Source organism: Diospyros lotus, chromosome 10 (assembly GCF_014633365.1).
Source record: "Diospyros lotus cultivar Yz01 chromosome 10, ASM1463336v1, whole genome shotgun sequence".
Lineage (NCBI taxonomy): Eukaryota > Viridiplantae > Streptophyta > Magnoliopsida > Ericales > Ebenaceae > Diospyros > Diospyros lotus.
Genome location: NC_068347.1, coordinates 28,621,692 through 28,644,050, shown reverse-complemented (window position 1 = coordinate 28,644,050; position 22,359 = coordinate 28,621,692). Strand labels below are relative to the sequence as shown.

General features: G+C 32.2%; 1 protein-coding gene and 1 long non-coding RNA gene across 3 annotated transcripts; both read left to right on the top strand.

Annotated features, from left to right (window-relative positions):
- Window positions 1–1,742: 1,742 nt before the first annotated feature.
- Window positions 1,743–22,285, top strand: LOC127811799 (inactive protein RESTRICTED TEV MOVEMENT 1-like). Of its 2 annotated transcripts, none has more exons than XM_052351976.1 (3): window positions 1,743–1,945; window positions 3,241–3,467; window positions 21,753–22,285. In XM_052351976.1, the coding sequence occupies exons 2-3, from the start codon at window positions 3,273–3,275 to the stop codon at window positions 22,047–22,049; spliced, it is 492 nt and encodes a 163-aa protein (XP_052207936.1). In that variant the 5' UTR covers window positions 1,743–1,945; window positions 3,241–3,272; the 3' UTR covers window positions 22,050–22,285. The 2 variants fall into 2 exon arrangements, with proteins under 2 accessions (XP_052207936.1, XP_052207934.1); XM_052351974.1 differs by lacking the exon at window positions 21,753–22,285 and adding an exon at window positions 4,854–5,464 and having other exon boundaries at window positions 1,770–1,945.
- Window positions 19,259–20,383, top strand: LOC127811801 (uncharacterized). The gene is made up of 3 exons (XR_008025783.1): window positions 19,259–19,460; window positions 19,562–19,677; window positions 20,160–20,383. It is a non-coding gene; the product is annotated as an uncharacterized LOC127811801 (long non-coding RNA).
- Window positions 22,286–22,359: the final 74 nt, after the last annotated feature.

Here is a 22,359-nt window from a genome sequence, read left to right as displayed (position 1 = left end):
TATGACCGTTTGAGCATTAAGAGTTAACTTTTGGCATACCAAGAGTTGACTTTTGGTCCGAATTTTGAAAAAATATTTTTATATAAAATTTTTATGTATTTTAAAATTATTTTAATTTTAATAAAAAATAATATTTTTGGTAATACATATATTATAAAAAAATATTTAATAAATTAATCCAAAAATACTTAGAGCTATAATTTATATATTTAAAAATATTATTTTTGTTAATAATCAAAGCACTAATTTATATATTCTTGAAAATATCATTTTTATTAATAATGAAAATTTAATTAAAAATTAAATAAGCAGATTGGCTCAACAGTAAAGATCACTTATTTAAGTGAAATTTAAAGTCATAAATGAGATTTAATTAATATATAATTAAAAATATTAATGCCCTAATTTGAACGTATGGTGAGTAAATTTATTGAATATAATAATTCAAAATAATGTTGTTCAAACAAATTTACAAAAAATATGTTTTTTTCTTATATGGTTGAGAAACAAGCACAATTTTATCACCCATTTGAAGGTATGGTGAGTAAATATGATATTTGGTCTCTTAATAATAAAAAAAAATTGATATTTAGTCTATAATATTAAACAAATAAATTTTGATAAAATAATATCTAAATTTCATTAAAAGACCTAAAAATTTTATAAAAAACCTAAAATATTAAAAAAACCTAAATTTCTTTAAAATACCTAAAAATTTAATAAAAAATATAAAATAATAAAAAACCTAAAAATTTCATAAAAAGCATGAAAATATTAAAAAAAGACTTAAATTTGATTAAAAAAACTAAAAAATTCAAAAAAATAATAAAAAAAAACCTGAAGAGACTTAAAAAAATTCAAAAAAATACCTAAATTTCATAAAAAAGACCTAAAATATTAAAAAAAACCTAAATTATATAAAAAGACTTAAAATATTAAAAATGACCTAAGTTTCATAAAAAGGCCTAAACATTTCATTAAAAAGACCTAAAAGTAAAACATATAAAATGAAATTTAGGTATTTTTTGAATATTTGTAGGTATTTTTTAATGATTTTTTAGATATTTTTATGAAATTTAAGTATTATTTAGTTATTATTTAGGTTTTTGAATGAAATTTTTAGGTATTTTTATGAAATTTAGTATTTTTTGAATATTTTAAAGTATTTTTTACTAATTTTTAGGTTTTCTTTATTATTTTTATATTTTTTATGAAATTATATATATTTGAATATTTTTAGTTTTTTTTTTACAAAAAATGGGTTTTTAATAAAATTTAGTTTTTTTATATCAAATTTAGTATTTTTTATTTAAAAAATTAAATATTAATTTTTATAATTATTGAAAGCTAAATGTTATACTTAATAAGAAGAAATTTTCTCCGAGAGGAAATTTATCATGGGAGAAATCAATTGTGTGTGAAGGAGGCTTGGAAGGAAGGTGGCTGCTGTGACTTGCAAATGCGAGTGCTGGCTTCCGGGTGGAAATATTTCACCGGAGAAAACTTGGCCTTCCGGGTCGAATTTATCCGAACGTGTCTCGTTAATTTAATTTTTTATATAATGTTACATTTTATGTATCCATTTATTTTTAATCACGGTATAAATTTAAAATAATAATTTTTAATATTTAAAATAATAATTTTTAATATTTAAAATATTGAATTCTAATGTTTTATATTTTAAAAATTAAATATTATATTTATTAATTGTTGAAGTGCAGTATCCATTGAGCATTTCTTTCTTTTTATACCTTGTTCCCCTCTCTTCAAAATTCCCAAGCAACTTGGGGTTGGCGAGAGAGAGAGAGAGAGAGAGAGAGAGATTCATCAACCTTCAATTGCTTGAGAGCGACGCAAATGGCGATTCCAGTCTACTAGGAGGCCACCATTTATTGCTTCCGATCTCTTCATCTCTCTCAAAAAAATCTCCAATTCTCGCAATAAGGTACTCTTCCTCTTCCCCTTTACTATTTTGTTGCGAACCCTAACCATAACTCTTGTCTTGAGGTGCAGTTAATGGGTTGTTTCCTTTTCCTTGATTTATAGGCAACAATATGTTTCTCTCCTTTTTTGTTTCCCCTGCTTTGATGTAAAGATACACACACATGTATAAATGTTTATGCGAACGCACAGTTGTTCTGTCATTTCAGACTGCAAGTGAGGTTTGAAGGGCTCCTGCTTTTTTTTTTTTTATTCGTTCAATCTTTAGTTCTTCTGTTTAGTGGCCGAAAAACTCGGCGAGAATCATTAAACATGAAATGAGATATAATGCGTTATATGGAGAGAGGTGGCTGGAGGTCTAGAATTGGGATTATATGGATTGCGTTTCTTACTGGGTGTGGTGGCTAAAAAATGTTGTGAATCTATGGTGTTATACCTAGGGTCTCACTGGATTTGTTTTCTTGGACAGGAATTATGCCACACTCACTTACACACACTCACCGCCTTAATCTTAAGAATAGATTTAATGAATTCATAGGAAGAAATAAATGTAATCAAAACAGAACAGAATGAAACAAATAAGAACCAGAAAACACAAACCACAAGCACCAGATTTTATCCTGGTTCGGATTACCTTGTTAGGACAACCCTACATCCAGTCTTGAACCTCCTCGAGCAGCCTCCTTTTATTCAAAGAATGATCAGTTACACAATTTGTTCTCTCCCTTCTATTTCCTGAGTACACCAAACCTTCGCCCCAAGATTACAAACCTGTCAAACTCTAGCCTTTCTCTCTAGCGATCAGTACTTGTTATAAACAGAAAAAAATTGAGAACTCTCTTTTGCCTGCTACCCTAGCCCTTATTTATAACAGTGGACGGATATTCCAATGAAAACTATTAAATATTTTCAGTTTAACCCCCCCAACTATCACTAATTACAATCTGGGATATAAACTTTTATTTAACGCTTCATTGACCCTCAAAATACACTGCTTTCATTGATCTTCTTATCCTATACTCTAGACAACTTTTAAAATATGAATTCCGTGAATTCAAATTAATGTTTCCGAAAGGAATCTTGCGTATTTTCACAAGGAAAGAATGGTTAGCTTTGTGAAGTAACCAATTTTTACGTCAATTGTATAAATCCTGATTGCAAATGATTTTTTTCTGTTAAATTGGTCGTATATTTATAAGATTAGCTCAACAGTTACTTTTTACCAGTAATCCCCAACCTATGTCACTGCTGACTGCTGCTTACTTTCCCCGCCCTCTCTCTCTCTCTCGGTTTAAACAGAGTTTACAGAAGTTTTTGAAAGGTGAAAGATCATGATCAAGCTTGTTACCGGAGGTTACTCATATGGAAAAGCATGGGATCACAAGGAGAGAACAGAGCTTGTACAGATTTTCATTTCGCATGATGATTATGCTATTAGATCCTTACAATTTCTTTATTCCGAGTATGGAAAGCTAGTTTTGTCTGACCCCCCTGATGGTAGCTCTATCGGAAACAGATTCAGCACAGTGAGTGTCCCAAACTTTGCACTAATGACTGCCGAAACCTTTTTGTCAATTAAATTTTCTCTATCTTTTTTTAGCAAACAGTGTGGTTAATCTAGATATAATTTTTTCTTTCCAGCAAGATGCCTCATAGACATAGCCAGCTTGTTGTACAACTCCTGTTAGGAAGACATCTTTTCTAAATCCAATGAAGCCTTTTGCATCTTACTAATTAAATTTTCAGTTCCATTAGGAATTGTATATCCTGATTCTTTTTTATTTCGTTTCCTTCATGTTCATTTTGCTTGACAGCACGAATGATTGTATGCGTTTGGTTATTGTCTACATAATTTACTTGCTATCCATTTAATTGTCCTATAAAATTATAGATGATGTTTCTAACAGTCTGTACACTTCAATAAGATGGTGATGACTATTATAAATATATTATACTTGATGATGTAAAATATAACCCATAATAAATGATTACTAGCTTGGACCAATGGTTAGGCCTTTTCAAGTTCAAGATTCAATCCCTATGAAGCTCCTCTATTGTTACCTGGGACCACAATTGAGAATCGCCCTAGGGCTAACTTGGGAGGACTCTCTGGCGCTCAAGTTATGGGGAGTATTGAGAGAATAATGTAGGCTGATGGCAGAGATAATAAAAAAGAAAAAAAATAATATCATTAGAGAGAGGAGAAGATGAATGTATGCGATGATGATAATTAATTACTGGGCTAATATTTATGGACTCGCAATGACACAGTCCTCCTGGGAGTCCTTGGTCTCTGCATGCATGGTCATCTACTTTTGACATGGATGTTGAATTGCCAAAACTCTTGTGGGGATAAGTTTTTTGTTTGAGATGGTGAATACTCCCTTGCTTTTTTGGGCCATTGCCTTTCCCTCGTCCCTTTGGATAGTGCCACATGGACAGGGCTATGCGTGATGGTGTGGCCACCAGGGTGGCCGCATGGGTGTAATTTAAGGTCGTTTGTGAGTTATGCCCGCATGCCACATAAATATAATTAAGTGGTTACAACGGTATCAATGCTATTTAACATATAAGGTCATAGACATTGAAATAAATTTGATATTTACTTGACCTGAATATTGACCGTTCATATTGGGCATTTCTAGAAAAAGACCCATATAATACACACGATGAGGCGTTGAACTAGAATGAAATGCATTGTTACTAATATGTAGATTAATCTTTTTTTTTTTTTTTTTTGGCTTGGTAATTGTAAATCAGTCTTCCAGGGTATGTGGCTTTATTGGTAGAACTAAAAAATTTGTTACATCATAAAAAGAACTACCAAGAATTAGCTTTTCCTGTCTTAATGTTAACTTGGTAACTACCCATCATCTCTGAACCGTGTAATCGTTTCTGATGAACAAAACCAGGTTACGCTCCAATATCCAGACGAGTTTCTAACATCACTAAAGGGAACTTATTGCCCTGAAAATTATGGCTATAGAAAATTGATTTCCATCGAGTTCGGTACCAACCTAGGCAGATATGGACCGTTTGGACAGGCGTACAAGGGTGGCGAGTATTTTGATTTCCAAATGGGCAACCATCGGTCATTCGGTGGATTTTACGGCACTGTCAGGAACGGTGCTCTAGAGTCCATCGGGGTCTATGTCAAGCCAATTTCCTGTTTGAGCAACCTCAACTCCGATCTACAGGTCAATGTCCGAAATCTGCCAGTAAAGCCAAAGTGAAGAATATCTATTCAGGCCTTTGATCTATTATCGATCACCACCTCTACATTAGTTGGTGTGATCATGCCTATTCTCGTTGGTTTATCTGCACTTTGTTATAGCTGGCTTCCCTTTTGTATTATTGCTTTTGGTTTATTTGCCCGAAGAGTCTCGTATGACATATAAATATAGCTTCTGCATGGTGCCGCCAATGATACAGACATTTTAACATAAGTTTTGAGCATATGGTTTGGGCGGGGCGTGCCAGGCCCAGACAGCTTCTAACACACACAACACAACATGGCACTTGATGGGCCCAGCTAGTCAATCAAGGCTGCTGCTGCTGCATCCTCCTCCTAATATGAAAGCTTAGTTAGGGTGTAAATGCAATTGATGGGTTCAACTGGCCCCGCATAATAAATTTGATTTACATATAAAACCTTGGACCAATGCTGCCAAAGTCTACCTCAGACAGCTTGTTGCTGTTGCTCACTTTCGATTGTCAATCCTGGCAAGCTCTCTTCTTTCCATTTTGACCAACTCCAATCCGTTTACTCAACACTCATTTAGTCGGGTAGTGTGACTTGCCAACAACATTTTTATACAAAATAACCAAATTCATTGATAATTGTTTTCATGACTATAAATATAGTGTCATTATCATTTTTAAGTGTGAATTGAATACATTTTAAGTATACACAATGTTTCATAAAGCATATGCATATCAAGTAAACTAACCAGGGTTTATATACCCATTCTCCTACATATATAAAATAAAGTCGCCCTATCTAAACAATAACGGTTGCAAATTTACATTGAAACGGAGAACTTGGCATTAATTATTTTTGTAACAACTAACAATATTACGTAATTTCCTATGTTGCATTTTTCACATATGTTTATCTCTTTTCTCCTCTAGATAAACATATATTAGATTTTATAAATAATAAAAAATAGCGCATATGTTCTCTAGTGTATTTCAAAAAATTTAATGAATAATTTGATAAAAATCTTGAAATGCTTTCCAATCTTATTTCGACTATTTTATATCTTTAATTCGAAAAACATTATAATTTTATTTTGATATAACCTTATCTTACTCATTTTAACAAATACTACCTTAAGTAGTCTTTATTAAAATAACCAAGATAAAATTGCATCAATATAAAATTAGAATATTTGTCAAATAAAGATATGAAATGGTCAAGATAATAATAATAAATATTATAATATTTTTATTAGACTATTTGTTAAATTTTTGAAATGCATTACTTGTGGGTCATATGGGTCATATGAGTCATTTTTTTTTATCTGTAAGATTCAAGATAAATTTATCTAAACAATCCCATATAAGAAGTCACATCATTTTTTTCTCAATGATTGTCAGATAAATTTAATAAATAATCTAAAAAAATATAACAAATAATCTGACAACAAATTTAGAATACAGCCCTATCATGACTATTTTATATTTTATTTTAAAAAATATTTTAACCTTATTGTGTTGAATATTTATTTTATAAGTAATAATGCATTCCATTTTATAGAAACTATAATTCTTGATAATGCACACGGGCCGAGTTAGGAATTTTAAGTAGGGTGGATAAAAATAAAATAAAATTAAAAAAATTAAAAGAAATTAAATTATTTAATTTTTATTTTTAATTATTAAAGTATTTTTTAAATTTTACAATAATTTTTAAAAAATCATTGTGAAATTTATTTTTTAATTATTAAATTAATAAATTTTGTGGACTTTGTTAACCGTTGTAAAATTTAATTTAATTTTATGTTTCACCCATTTAAATTATTTTATATATTTAAAATTTAAATAAATATATTTGATTGATGAAAACAATATCTTGAAAAATGTTTTCATTTCTTTCAACCCATTTCTCATTATTACAGCTTAATAAATCATACAAACAGTAAAAAAAAAAAAAAATTCTAATTCACCCATGCTCAATGCTAATATTTGTCGAACATAATTGGTCTAAGTTCATCGACAAAATCACCGACGATTCTCGGATCCAGTTCTAGAATAGGGTTGGTTTTTGGGTGAAATTGATTTTAAATATTTTGAAGGTTTGCATAAGAGTCTACAAACTCTTTCAAAAAGACTAGAAAAACTTGCAGATTGTTAACCTAAAAATCACACATAATTAACAAATTAAATCCAGAAACTCAAAAAAATTAAGAATTTATGATTCATCATACCTGCTGTTGGAGGGCAAAAAGTAAAGCTAATAAAACTATACTAAAAGTAAAGCTAATAAAACTAAAAACTTAAGTTGTTGTAGATCGGGATTGATTTCACGACGATAAAGTAATCGGATTCAAGATCCAACGATCGAATTTTGTAAAATAAATTATTTATAGAGCTTTCGTAGAAGAGTTAAAGAAGGAGGAAAACAAACGAGAGAGAAGAAGACATGTGGCTGAGCGAAATCCGGAGACATGTGGGGGAGTGAAATTTGAAGACATGTTAGAGAGAAATTAGTGGGAAACAATTGAGAAGGGATAACTTTTCGAGCAGTAGTGGTGTGGTGAGGCCCATGAAAGTGAGGGTGAGGAGGGGAAACGTGAGAATAAGGGGTAAAATATAAATTTAAAATAAATATAATATATATTTTTAAAATTTTATTTAGTTGTGGGTAGTTGCCTCCTGCCCCTACGATAGATCTGCCATTGATAACCATCTCTCATAATTGAGCTAACGACAATAAAAACATTCTGATGATGGTTTTTGGGACCGACCATCACGTGCCACCTCTGCGACTGGACCTCGTGAATGGAATCTCGGACTTGGGGATGTCGGACCTCGGGTGTAGAACCTGCAAAACAATGGAGGGTCGGGGCTAGGATCCCCCGGGGTGGACTCCGACGTTCAAATCAGTAGAGTAAATACGAGTAGAAGTAAATGAGAGAGCTGTAGAGCTTGAATATACCTGACGAGAGTCCTTGTCTTTTATAGGCAAACCCGTTTTGGGTACCAGAGATGAGCGGGCACGACTCCCGAGAATCTCGGTCAAGTTGGAACAGGTCTTGCGGTTCGGCCCGGATTTCCCGGGCTCCGCTCCGGAGTATTGACTTGCCACGTGTCGATCTCTCAGGTGATCCGCGTGACAGGTGAAACTATCAGCGCGTAGGGGTATCCTAGTAATTTCAGTTGGTGCCACGTCACATTCTATACTTTTTCATATACTTACCCTTCTTATGTTTTATTTATATTTTTTCTTTCTAAAATAAAAAAAAATATTATGTTTTGAGATATTAATGCCAAATGATTTGCAAGAGAGAGACACACACAAGTATTTATATAAATGTAGAATGGTTGTTGATATTAAATGCCCCACAATGTCACAGCTCTAGATTCCATTGGTGCTATTTTCAAGGCCACGAGCATGTGTGGGCTAAGGAGAGGGAGGGAGGGACACGTGATCTAAAAATTAAAAAAAAATAAAATTGGGCATGGGTGAGGTGGGGTGATACTTATATTCATCATTTTTGTTTAAAAAATTAAATTATATATATAATAACATTTTTTTAAAAAAAACAGGGTGGGCAAGTGGGGTGGGGTGCTAGTGATAATCAGAAAAAAATTAAAAAAAATAAATTATGTATGTATAATAACATTTTTTGTCCACTCTTGACTGGACATGGCTCTGCCCCTGAATTAATGCATTCTATTTTATGGATAATGCTACACGAACGTAATAATGAGCAGAAAGTTAGACAACTCTAACTTCTTGAGATATTTTAACACCAAAATATCGTGAGAGATTGACATGTTTTAAAATACCCACCTAAATATTTTTGAATTAATTTTTGACCCGCCCATTTTCAAACCCACCAAAGAATAAAACCACCCTCTCTGAAATCTCTCACTCTTTCTCTCAAAACCACCATTTCTCAACCCCTCCTCTCTCTCTCTCTCTCAAGATCACTCTCTCTCCCCCATTCTTTCTTTCAAACCCACCCTCGCGGGTTGCAGCATCCGCCTTCGCCCCCCCTACCCCATCGCGAGCACCGTTCGCTGTTGCCCCTGCCTCTGTCGGTCGCACCGCCTCGCCCCCACCACCGGCCGCAAACCAACGTCGCCCCCCCATAGCGTCGCTCGGACCGTCATCCCCCCCTACAACGTCGCTCGGACTGCCGCGCCCCCACCCGTCATCACCCCTCCCTCCGCCACAAGCAACCGCCTGCACCTACCACACTGCCGGCCCCTCATCGCTGCTCGGATGGCCACCCGCTGCTGCTGTCCGCCCTCACCGGGTCGCCCCCTGGCGGGACGCACATACATTTACATAGATTTGTATTTTTTTTTTTCTTTTTACTTGGTTGATTTTTTGATTGTGTTAGGAGTTTCTGGTTTGGGTTTACAGAATATTAAATTTATATGATATTGTCAAAAAATGAAATTTCTGCTAGCGAATGTTGTAGTCGGAATAAGAATATGATTGAAGACTTTGACGAGCAAGATGAAAATGTTAAATATTATTTTGTTTGTAATTATTTTACTTCTTATAATTCTGAAAATTAAAAATTTATTATTTGTTTGTAAATTTAGTTTTCAAAAAATTAAAATTTATGTAATTAATTTTATATTATAAAATTTATGTAATATAATTAATTTTATATTATGTAATATATTTAAAAAAATTATCAAAATTTGATTAAAAGTTTAAGTGTAACAGTTTAAGATTAGATTTAACAATATTTAATCAAAATCACTATAATAAAAATTATATATCAAAACTTAATAAAAAGAAAAATTAAAGTTCAGGAGACTTCAACTTGAGTTCTTGATCTCGCTCACTCGTAATTTCACCCGTAATTTGGTTTTTAGATGAAAGCCCTTGTGTTGGTCATTTGGAGGCTTCAACAAATTGACTCGGTGCCATGTATGAGCTGACTATACTTAAGGGATCATTTGCACAATCAGTGTAGCAGTTTTTTAAACCTAATTGATTGTGAGGATTCAACCTAGATCGGGATTGAAATATGACAAATCTAATTTTTTTAAATATATTTCATAAAATAAAATTAATTATATTACATAAAATTTTTAATATTAAATTAATTACATAAATTTTAAAAAATTTACACTCAAACAACAAATTTTTCATTTTCAAAATTACAAAAACTAAAATCATCATCTCTTCTTAATTTTCCACATTCACAACCAAATTTTCATCAACACATAAAAAAATAACAGAAGAAAATAGAAAAATTAAAGTAAAAAAATAAAAAGATTTAAATTTATAAAAAATATATAAATGTATGCAAAGGGGGCGACGGAGGGGGTGGGGCGGGCGACCGTGTAGGGGCGGAGGGCCGGCGATAGCTGTCGGAGCGACGGTGTGTGGGGGACGACCGTGGTCAGTGGCCGGTGGTAGAGGTGACGACGACGGCGGGAGGTGTTCGCGGTGTTGGCGGAGGAGACGGCTATGCGAGTGGGGGGTCGACGGCGAGCGGTTTTGGTGGGGGAGATGGCAGGTGACGACAGTGGCGCCCTTCTTGGGCGACGGCAGTGCGAGCAACGGTGGCGAGGGTGACGGTGACGGCGGTGCGAGCGACTGTGTGGGGGGCGGACGCTGCAACCGGGTTTGAGAGGGAGAGATAAGAGTGGGCTTTGATAGAGAGAGAGAGTGAGGGAGAGATAAGAGTGCGTTGGTTTGAGAGAGGGCGGTTTTGACAGAGGGAGAGAGTGAAAGTGAGAGTCAGAGGTGAGGGTGAACTTGTCTTTTACGTTAAGGGCTAAATACGTAATTTTGTTAGAGTTGTTTAACTTTATGTCTAAGTTTCCATTTGTGTAGCATTATCCCTATTTTATAGAAACAACAACTATGGGCACATGTCACTTGTATGTCGTGTTGAATGTTTATTAAATGTTATAAAAATATTTAACTATATAACTGTGATAAAGTATTTTTAATAGGATTGTGAAGTATATAATTAATAACACTTTTAAAAGATTTAGTTTGTCAATTTATTACTTGTGTAAACAACTCCCTATCACGGTTTATTATGAGTTATATATTTTTTATATATATATAAGGTTCATTGATTTTAGTGATGTTATATGGTAGTGTTTGTTAGAGTTATATAGTAATTTCAAATATTATTACGATTGTTTTGGTATAGAATAGCAGCAAGATTTATCTCTTCCCTGTGTCGGGCATAGAGTTGGCAATGGTTCGGTTTGGTTTCAGTTTTTGCCAAAACCATAACCAAACCAAATTTAAATTACTAAAACCAAAACCGAACCATTACCCATTTGGTTTTAAAAATTTAAAACCATAACCAAACCATTCGATTTTGGTTCGGTTTCGGTTTAACCATGGTTTTTTTAGTTTAATCCATATCAACAAATAAAGACAAACAGCATTCATAAATTTTTTTGATAATTTCACAACAAACAAAGATAAATTCTAATAAAGTTACCTTATTCTTGCATAAAGTTACAAAACTTATTGGATATAAAATCACATTTCCAAACCGACAATTGTTAAAATCAATAAATTAATATGTGCATAATTAAATTGTAATTTAAGCTAAAAAAAATTAGCTACGAAAGTTAATACCTTCATCAACAATATTAATATATTCTTTGTAAATTGATGCATATCCATGTGAAATGAATGAGGTAATTTCATCTAACAAAATTGTAAATATAAAAAATAAATTAATATGAAGAGAGATGAGGCAGAGAGCGAGAGATAGCAAGGGTGAGCGAGAGCAAGAGGGGTCGAGCCCTAGCGAGAGCAAGAGAGATCTAGCGAGGGCGTGTGAGAGAAAGAGAGATGCAGAGAGCGAGGGCGACTGGTGAGCTTGTGCGGAGGAGTAAGAGAAATGAGGTAGAAAGGGTGAGAGAGATCGAGGGCAAGCGAGAACAGGGGCCGAGCCCTAGCGAGAGCAAGAGAGATCCATTGAGGGCTAGCGAGAGCAAGAGAGATGCAGAGAGCAAGGGCGAGGGCAGGCGAACGAGCGAGAGGCAGCGAGGGTGAGAGAGAGTGAGAGCGAGGTTGAGAGATGAAGGAGAAGAGAAGGGGAAAAGGGTTTGCAAGCGAGGCAATTGGGCTGGGGTGGGCTAGGCTCAGGTGGGCGAGGTTGTATATAATATATATTATATATACATATTATATTATATATATTCGGTTCGGTTCGGTTACCCACCATTCGGTTCGGTTTCGGTTCGGGTTTTGGTTTGGTTTTAGTAAAAACTATAACCAAACCATACCCATTGAAACAGTGTTCGATTTTTTTCCGAACCAAACCATTACCCAGTCAAACGGTTTTTAACCGCGTTGATCAGTTCGGTTTCGGTTCGGTTCCCCACGATTTCGGTTGCAATTGCCATTCCTGACTCGAGCATCCCCGACGTAGGCCCCCCTCTCCACCATCACCCATGTGGCAACCCCACCCCTCCAATTATTCCCACATACATATATACATACATTTAATTTTATATTTTTTAAATATTATTATAAATTATTATCTAAATAAATTATTAATTCTAGTTTATTCGTTGCAATTACTTTAATAATTACAATTATAACCATAATTAATAAAAAAAATAATTATAACAAAATTTATACATATTTTATGTATTTTTAATTGTGTATGCCAGATATAAGTGTAACTGAATTGATCAAATTACTCATAGTGATTTGATGTGATTTAATTTGGGAGGATCGAAATAAAAAGTCTAACTAGATGAGGGTTTTAAGTCTATTATTAGCTGGATTACGTTAGTGTCGGGCGGGCAACATAAACTGTTTGATATTTTTAATTTTTTTGATTTTTCAATCTGTTTGATTTGAGCATCTATTCGATCGAGTTAGTTTGATTTTAGAAAAAAATTAGTCTGTTCAATTTGAGTAATTCAATCGATTTGGTTACATTCATATCTCAGTCCATCCAATAACAGACTTAAAACCCCCTCCAATTAGACCCCTTATTTTGCTTCCTCTCCAATTAAATCACGTCAAACTTTTTTGAGTAACTTGATCAATTTGATTATACTCATATTTAATGGATACAGTTAAAAAAGACATAAAATATATATAAATTATGTTATAATTAAAAAAGTAAATAAATTATTTATTATAATTATAATTGTAATTATAAAAGTAATTGTAACTTTAATTGAACAAACTAAAATTAATAATTTATTTAGATAATAATTTATAATAATATTTAAAAATATATAAAATTAAATATATGCATGCATGTACGTGGGGATAATTCTGGAAGGGGGTGGCTTGTACTTGGGGGTATACATGGATGATTGTGGAGAGGGGGGCTCGCGTCGGACAATATAAGAATACCTAACACGAGTAAGAGATCAATCCTGAAAATAGTAGTATTATAAAAGAGTAGCAATAACAAGAAATATACCATAGCATTCATAAGATCATTCTAAAAACTAATTTTACCAAAATTAATATTGATTGTGTTTATGTGTCTATTTAAAAATGTGAATTCTAAACTTGCCTAATAATATCAAAATTAATGTACTCTGGCCACTTCCTGGAAGCACCAACTCTCTCTCTCTGCTGCTCATTCCAAGCCTAACCACAAAATGAACAAAACCGATCACCCATAACACAAACCACCATGATAAAAATTATAAGCTTAATCTCATTCAGTTCCAATATCGAAATTTGATTTTCTTTTTTTCTTTTTTCAAGAAGAATAACAACTAAATTTCAACAGAACTTCAAACGCAATCGATCCTTTTTCACTACTTTCCTTTTTAGTTTGTCGATAATTTTACAAGCAACTTCGACTGTGAACTTTTTTCTAGAAGCAGTTTCTGAAAAAAGATTCAAGGCAAAGAATTTTGTCTCGTTTCCAAAAACAGGTTTCAAAACCCCCTAACAAGCTGCCATGAACATGAGAGAGTGATATAATAGTGCAGCAATGGCACCAACCCAAGAGGGGATAAATTGGGTTATTTTTAAAAATTTGATTGGACTTGAATTTTTTTAAAAAAAATTCTATTTATAACCATAATTTTTGTTTTTCGTAACCAGCGTAAGTAAAATATTAGTTTTTACTATTTGCAATTAGATTGATTACTTTTTGCAACTATTTTTATTCCAAACACTCATTCCTCAAAAAACACCCACCACGCGCAACAAACCCTCTTCGTCTTCAGACCACTCCTCACATCAAACCCTCTTTAGACCACTGCCCTCCTGTCATCGCCCTCTTCGCTGGAGTCGTTTGCCTCGCCCGTCCTTTTCGTTAGAGTCTCTCGCTTTCTCGCCAAAATTGCAGAAGCTAAGTAAGTAAATTTGAAGATTTAATTTGATACTGTTGGAGTTGGACATCTGGTACATCTCCATTGCCATCGTGTGATATTGCAGGAGCTAGACATTTAGTACATCTCAACTCTTAACATAATCAAGTTTAAGTTCAGTTCGACTAGTTCAACCACCAAGAGTATCGAGAATTACATATAATTGTTATTAGTTGTTATTTGTTGTATTACTAGAATTATAATTTTTGAATGTGAATTAAGTTATTTGTAATAATATTTTATTTTAGTATTTATTGTTAGATTTTATTTAATTTAATTTATAATAAAATATCACAAATTTAATATAAATTTTAAAGAAATAAAAATAAATATAATTTTATTATTATTTACATTTAACTAAAAAAAACTAAAATTAAAGAAACATTAACACAAAAAAATTATAAAACTTTAAAACAAAAACTCACTTTACTCACATTATTATTAATTAAAAATAAAATACTCCCGAATCTTGGGATTCGGGAAAGCCGAAGAACCCCGAACCTGTCATTAAATATATGATTGTGTGTGTGTGTGGATTTTTGCTGTAATCTGTGCATGAAGTACGATATAGACAAGCAGGGAGAGAGAGATATTAGCTGTTCAAGGTAGCAAGGAACATATGATCTGGCAATTAGATCTTTAATTAATTAACATCCCCACCTTCTTATTCGGAATGGGATTTCCTCCAGACATCTAATAATTAATATAAAAATTAACTGATTTATTATTATAGAATAAAAAATATTTTATTAACGATCACATATTCATCACTTGTCATAGTTTTTTAAGCAATTCAAATAACTATTAAAGTATTATATAATTTTTGTACAAAAAAATCTCTGAAAGTGCTTGGCGCCATTTTCTTTTAATTAATCACACCTAATTTTGAAAGATACGAATTCTGTAGTCAACGCAGGCGTGTCAAATTTGAACAGCAGCTCGCAGAAAGCTGTTGGCTAATTACTTGAGTCAGGATGCAGGGAATTCTGGAATTCTTCGATTTGGAGACTCCCTGAATCGTTGGATCTGGGACATATCAACTCATTCGAATCTAAAAATTCAGGCACAATAATTCTCCTAAATTGAAGGATTCAAGGGATCCATGAATTCCCCGAATCCGTCAGTTTGAAGACTCAAGAATTCCTCATATCGTTTGATTTGGGACATATCGACTCCCTCGAATCTAAAGATTCGGAGCACAATGGTTCTCCTGAATCCAAGGATTTGGGAGATTTTTGAGCTCCCGAATCCCTCGATTCAGGACACATCGACTCCCCTGAATCTTCATCTTTGATTAGGAGACTTAAAGTGTTCCGATACTCAATTTTTCTGTCAGTTGATTCAATGTAATTAACTAATAATAAAAAAACAAAGACAAAAAATTTTCAAAACTTTAAGGACTTCATCTTCAATCAATTTGTATTGTTTTTTGTCGGAATAGAAATACTTATTATTTTTTTTGTCAAACTCTAGCGTAAATATTTGCGTATAATAATCTTTTATGGTTGACAATAATTATTAATTAGCTATGGCAAGGAGAATTGGACCGAACAATGTTCAATGTTGAATAATAATGATTGCGTTGGATGAGTAAAATGACTATTTTAAGAATATTAAAAGTGAGTTATAGAAAGAAAAAGTGAAATTGCAAATAGAATTTCCATTTCCCAAATTAAAATTCTTAATTCAATATATATATATAAGTTTGAGCACATGAAAAAACAAGGGAACGTGCGGTAGGAGTGGCAGCGTGCGCATGCTGCTGCTATGGGTTCGAGTTTCCCCAACGCCTCTTGAATTAATTTTCTTTTAAAATATTATATGTAAGTTTGGTTATATATAAATTCATGCGCTTATAAAACAAAGAAAGCTGCCGCTGGAGTGGTTGTGCATGCACTTTAGGTGCTTCTTGTGGCAGGTTCGATTTTGCTTATGTTTATTTATTTAATTAATTTTTAAGTTCTTTACAAAATAATTTTTATATAGCATTTTTAATCAAATTTTCCACAAGTTTTTTTTTTGGCAGTAGATTGCTGAAATTAATTTCCAATCAACATGTTTTTAATTAATTAAAAACATACTGTTCAAAATGTCATTAAAAAAATTATCACAAGATATTTTGACATTGAATTTAATTTTCATTCAATAAATTTGATCAAATAGAAACATAACATTTCAAATGTCATCAAGAAATTTATAACAAGATTTTTGATATTTAATTATATGATAAAATTAATTTTGATACTTAAAGAAATCATATAAAAGAAATTTAGAACACCAAGATAATAATCATAACAAAATAACTTTATCATCAAAAATAATTATTTTTCACCATTAAAATGCAATTGAATTTTTGTCATTAAAAGATTTTCATTACTATATTAAAGACAAAACATCAACTATCAAGAACATATATGGTCCTTTACTTTTGAAACATTTTACTTCATTTATTCAATTATTCAAAACTAATTTGTAAAAATCATTTAGAAGATTCTTTTAAATCTTAATACTTGTTTTGTTAATCTTCAACTAATATAGAAAATTATAAATCATTTTGATTTAACAACCCATTTAAAATTAATTTTTGTTTGAAAGCTATATTCTTAACAAATGACTTGAAGGATAAATTGATTTTATTTTTCATTATCAAAATCAAATACAAAAGTAAAATATCACAATCCACTATAAGTTTAAATGATTATAAATATTTGTCCACAATTAGACACAAATGAATAAACACAAATATACAAGATAATGAAATATAAATAAATCAATAATCTCAATTTTTGATAGAGAGATTCGAAGTAGACTTATAGCTTTCTTTACTTGCCTTGTGATTCTTTGATGGATATACAACGAAGCTTTGGGAGCATTTGGATTGCTTGGAAATTTGCTTAATAGGGTCACAGAGCCTCTAGGTGCTTTGAATATGCAAAATGTGCAAATCTTGATATTCAAAATGAGTTTGAGATTCTTTATAAGCATTCTTAAAATTACTACAACGTCACTGTAGTAACAATAAAAAAATATGACCATAGGAGCATTAAGAGAAGAGTCGACTTTTGGCATACCAAAAATCGACTTTTGGTCCAGATTTAAAAAAAATATATTTTTATATAAAATTTTTATGCATTTTACAATTATTTAAAAATAATTTTAATCAAAAATAATATTTTTGGTAATACATATAATATAAAAAATATTTAATAAATTAATCAAAAATACTGAGAAGCTATAATTTGTATATTTAAAAAAAATTATTTTTGTTAATCATCAGAACACTATAATTTATATATTCTTAATTTTTTTTTTGTTAATCATCAAAATATAATTAAAAATTAAATAAGTAAATTGGCTCAACACTAAGAATTACTTATTTAAGTGAAATTTAAAGCCGTTAATGAGATTTAATTAATATATAATTAAAAATATTAATGCGCTAATTTGAAGGTGTGGTGAGTAAATTTATTGAATATAATAATTTAAAACAATGTTGCTCAAACAAATTTATAAAAAATATGTTTTTTTGTTATATGGTTGAGAAACAAGTACAATTTTATCACCGATTTGAAGGTATGGTGAGAAAATATGACATTTGGTCTTTTAAAAATAAAAAAGTTTAATACTTAGTCTATAAGATTAAAAAAATCAACTTTGATAAAAATGTTATCTAAATTTCATAAAAAGACCTAAAAATTTTATAAAAAATCTAAAATATTCAAAAAAGACCTAAATTTCTTTAAAATACCTAAAAATTTAATAAAAAATACAAAATAATAAAAAACCTAAACTTTTCATAAAAAACATGAAAATATTAAAAAAAAGACTTAAATTTGGTTAAAAAAACTAAAAATTTCATAAAAATATCTAAAAATAATAAAAAAAAACCTGAAGAGACTTAAAAATATTAAAAAAATACCTAAATTTCATAAAAAGATCTAAAAATTTAATAAATAAGACCTAAAATATTCAAAAAAAAACCTAAATTATATAAAAAGACTTAAAATATTAAAAATGACCTAAATTTCATAAAAAGACCTAAAAATAAAACATATAAAATGAAATTTAGGTATTTTTTGATTATTTTTAGGTCTTTTTTGAATATTTAAGTCCTTTTGAATTTTTAGGTACATTTTTATGATTTTTTAGATATTTTTATGAAATTTAAGTATTTTTTAGTTATTATTTAGGTTTTTTAATGAAATTTTTAGGTATTTTTATGGAATTTAGTTTTTTTTGGAATATTTTTAAGTATTTTTTTTACTAATTTTTAAGTTTTCTTTATTATTTTTATATTTTTTATGAAATTTTTAGGTATTTTTTGAATATATTTTAGTTTTTTTTAAAAAAGGGTTTTTAATAAAATTTAGTTTTTTTGTATCAAATTTAGTATTTTTTATATAAAAAATAAATATTAATTCTTTTAATTATTGAATGACTAAATGTTATACTTACTTAATAAGAAGAAATTTTCTCCGAGAGGAAATTCATCATCAACATGCCACTTCATGGAAGAAATCAATTGTGTGTTAAAGAGGCTTGGAAGGAAGGTAGCTGCCGTGACTTGCACACGCGAGTGCTGGCTTCCGGGTGGAAATATTCTACCGGGGAAAACTTGGCTTTCCGGGTCGAATTTATCCGAATGTGTCTCCTTAATTTAATTTTTTTTATATGACATGACATTACATGTAATCATTTACTTTAAATTACTATGAATTTAACAAATTAAATATTATATTTATTAATTGTTGAAGTGCAGTATCTATTGAACATTTCTTTCATAAACCTTGTTCCCCTCTCCTCAAATTTCCCAAGCTGCTTGTGCAATGATTTCAAAATTCCCAAGCAACTTGGGGTTGGCGAGAGAGAGATTCATCAATCATCTGTTGCTTAAGAGCGACGCAAAGGGGCGATTCCAGTCTATTATTAAGAGGTCACCATTTCTTGCTTCCGATCTCCTCATCTCTCTCACAAAAATCTCCAATTTTCGCAATAAGGTACTCTTCCTCTTCCGCTTTATTATTTTCTTACGAACCCTAACCATAACTCTTATCTTGAGGTGCAGTTAATGGGTTGTTTCCTTTTCCTTGATTTCCAGGCAACAATATGTTTCTCTCCTTTTTTGTTTCCTCTGCTTTGATGTAAAGATACACGCATATGTATAAACGTTTATGCGTACGCACAGTTGTTCTGTCATTTCAGACTGCAAGTGAGGTTTGAAGCGCTTCTGCCTTTGTTTTTTTATGGGTTCAATCTTTAGTTCTTCTGTTTAGTGGCCGAAAAACTCGGCGAGAATCATTAAACATGAAATGAGATATAATGCGTTATATGGAGAGAGGTAGCTGTAGGTCTAGAATTGGGATTATATGGATTGTGTTTCTTACTGGGTGTGGTGCCTAAAAAATGTTGTGAATCTATGGATTCCTCCGAATCCAAATAAATGTTTCCGAAAGGAATCTTGTGTATTTTCACAAGGAAAGAATGGTTAGCTTTGTGAAGTAACCAATTTTTAAGTCAATTGTATAAATTCTGAATGCAAATGATTTTTTCTGTTAAGTTGCTCGTATATTTTTAAGATTAGCTCGTCAGTTACTCTTTACCAGTAATCCTCAACCTAAATATGTCACTGCTGACTGCTGCTTACTTTCCCCGCCCTCTCTCTCTCTCTCTCTCTCTCTCTCTCTCGGTTTAAACAGAGTTTACAGAAGTTTTTAAAAGGTGAAAGATCATGATCAAGCTTGTTACCGGAGGGTACTCAGTTGGAAAAGCATGGGATCACTAGGGGAGAACCGAGCTTGTACAGATTTTCATTTCGCATGATGATTATGCTATTAGATCCTTACAATTTCTTTATGCTGAGTCTGGAAAGCTAGTTTTGTCTGACCCCCCAGATGGTAGCTCTATCGGAAACAAATTCAGCATGGTGAGTGTCCCCAACTTTGCACTAATGACTGCCGAAACCTTTTTGTCAATTAAATTTTCTCTATCTTTATTAGCAGACAGTGTGGTTAATCTAGATATAATTTTTTCTTTCCAGCAAGATGCCTCATAGACATAGCCAGCTTGTTGTAGAACTCCTGTTAGGAAGACGTATTTTCTAAATCCAGTGAAGCCTTTTGCATCATACTAATTAAATTTTCAGTTCCATTAGGAATTGTTTATCCTGATTCTCTTTTATTTCGTTTCCTTCATGTTCATTTTGCTTGAGAGCACGAATGATTGTATTCGCTTGGTTATTGTCTACATAATTTACTTGCCATCCATTTAATTGTCCTGTAAAAGTATAGATGATGTTTCTCTGTACACTTCAATAAGATGGTGATGACTATTATAAATATATTATACTTGATGATGTAAAATATAACCCATAATAAATTATTACTGGCTTGGACCAATGGTGAGGCCTTTTCACGTTCAAGATTCAATCCCTATGATGCTTCTCTATTGGCACCTGGGACCACAATTGAGAATCGCCCTAGGGCTAACTTGGGAGGACTCTTTGGCGCTCAAATTATGGGGAGTATTGAGAGAATAATGTAGGCTGATAGCAGAGATAATAAAAAATAAATAAATAATATCAATAGAGAGAGGAGAAGATGAATGAATGCGATCATGATAATTAATTACTGGGCCAATATTTATGGACTCGCAATGACACAGTCCTCCTGGAATTCCTTTGTCTCTGCATGGTCATCTACTTCTTTTGACATGGATGTTGAACTGCAAAAACACTTGTGGGGATAAGTTTTTTGTTTGAGATGGTGAATACTCCCTTGCTTTTTTGGGCCATTGCCTTTCCCTCGTCCCTTTGGATAGTGCCACATGGATAGGGCTATGCGTGATGGTGTGGCCATCAGGGTGGCCGCATGGGTGTAATTTAAGGTCGTTTGTGGGTCATGCCCGCATGCCACATAAATAAATATAATTAAGTGGTTACAACCGTATCAATGCTATTTAACATGTAAGGTCATAGACATTGAAATATATTTTATATTTACTTGGCCCATTCATATTGAGCATTTCTAGAAAAAGACCCATATGATACATACTATAAGGCATTGAACTAGAATGAAATGCATTGTTACTAATATGTAGATTTATTATTTTTGTTTTTTGGCTTAGTAATTGTAAATATGTCTTCCAGGGTATGTGGCTTTATTGGTAGAGACAGAAAATTTGTTATATCATAAAAAGAACTACAAGGAATTAGTTTTTCCTATCTTAAGTGTTAACTTGGTAACTCTCCATCATCTCTGAATTGTGTAACTATTTCTGATGAACAAAACCAGGTTACGCTCCAATATCCAGAGGAGTTTCTAACATCACTGAAGGGAAGTTGGGACTATGGGAAATTGACTTCCATCGAGTTCGGTACCAACCTAGGCAAACATGGACCGTTTGGACAGGCGTACAAGGGTGGCAAGTATTTTGATTTCCAAATGGGCAACCACCGGTCATTCGGTGGATTTCACGGCACTGCCAGGATCAGTGTTCTGGATGGCGGTGTTCTGGAATCCATCGGGGTCTATGTCAAGCCAGTCGCCTCGTTGAGCAACCTCAACTCCGATCCCAGGTTAAAGTCCTGAAATCTGCTAGTAAAGCCGAAGTGAAGAATATCTATTTATACCTTTGATCTATTATCGATCACCACCTCTACACTAGTTGGTGTGATTATGCCTATATAGTCGTTGGTTTATCTGCACTTTGTTATAGTTGGTCTCTTTTTTGTAAGGACCATACTATTGATATATCAAGAGTTACATTTTGAGCTACTTAATGCATCTAAAATGACAAAAATACTCCTTGCACCTCATCATCTTGTACCGTCCGACCGTTTTATGTGAGGGATAATTTAGTTATGCATCTCATCGTCTCATGTTGTCTCATCACGTTAAA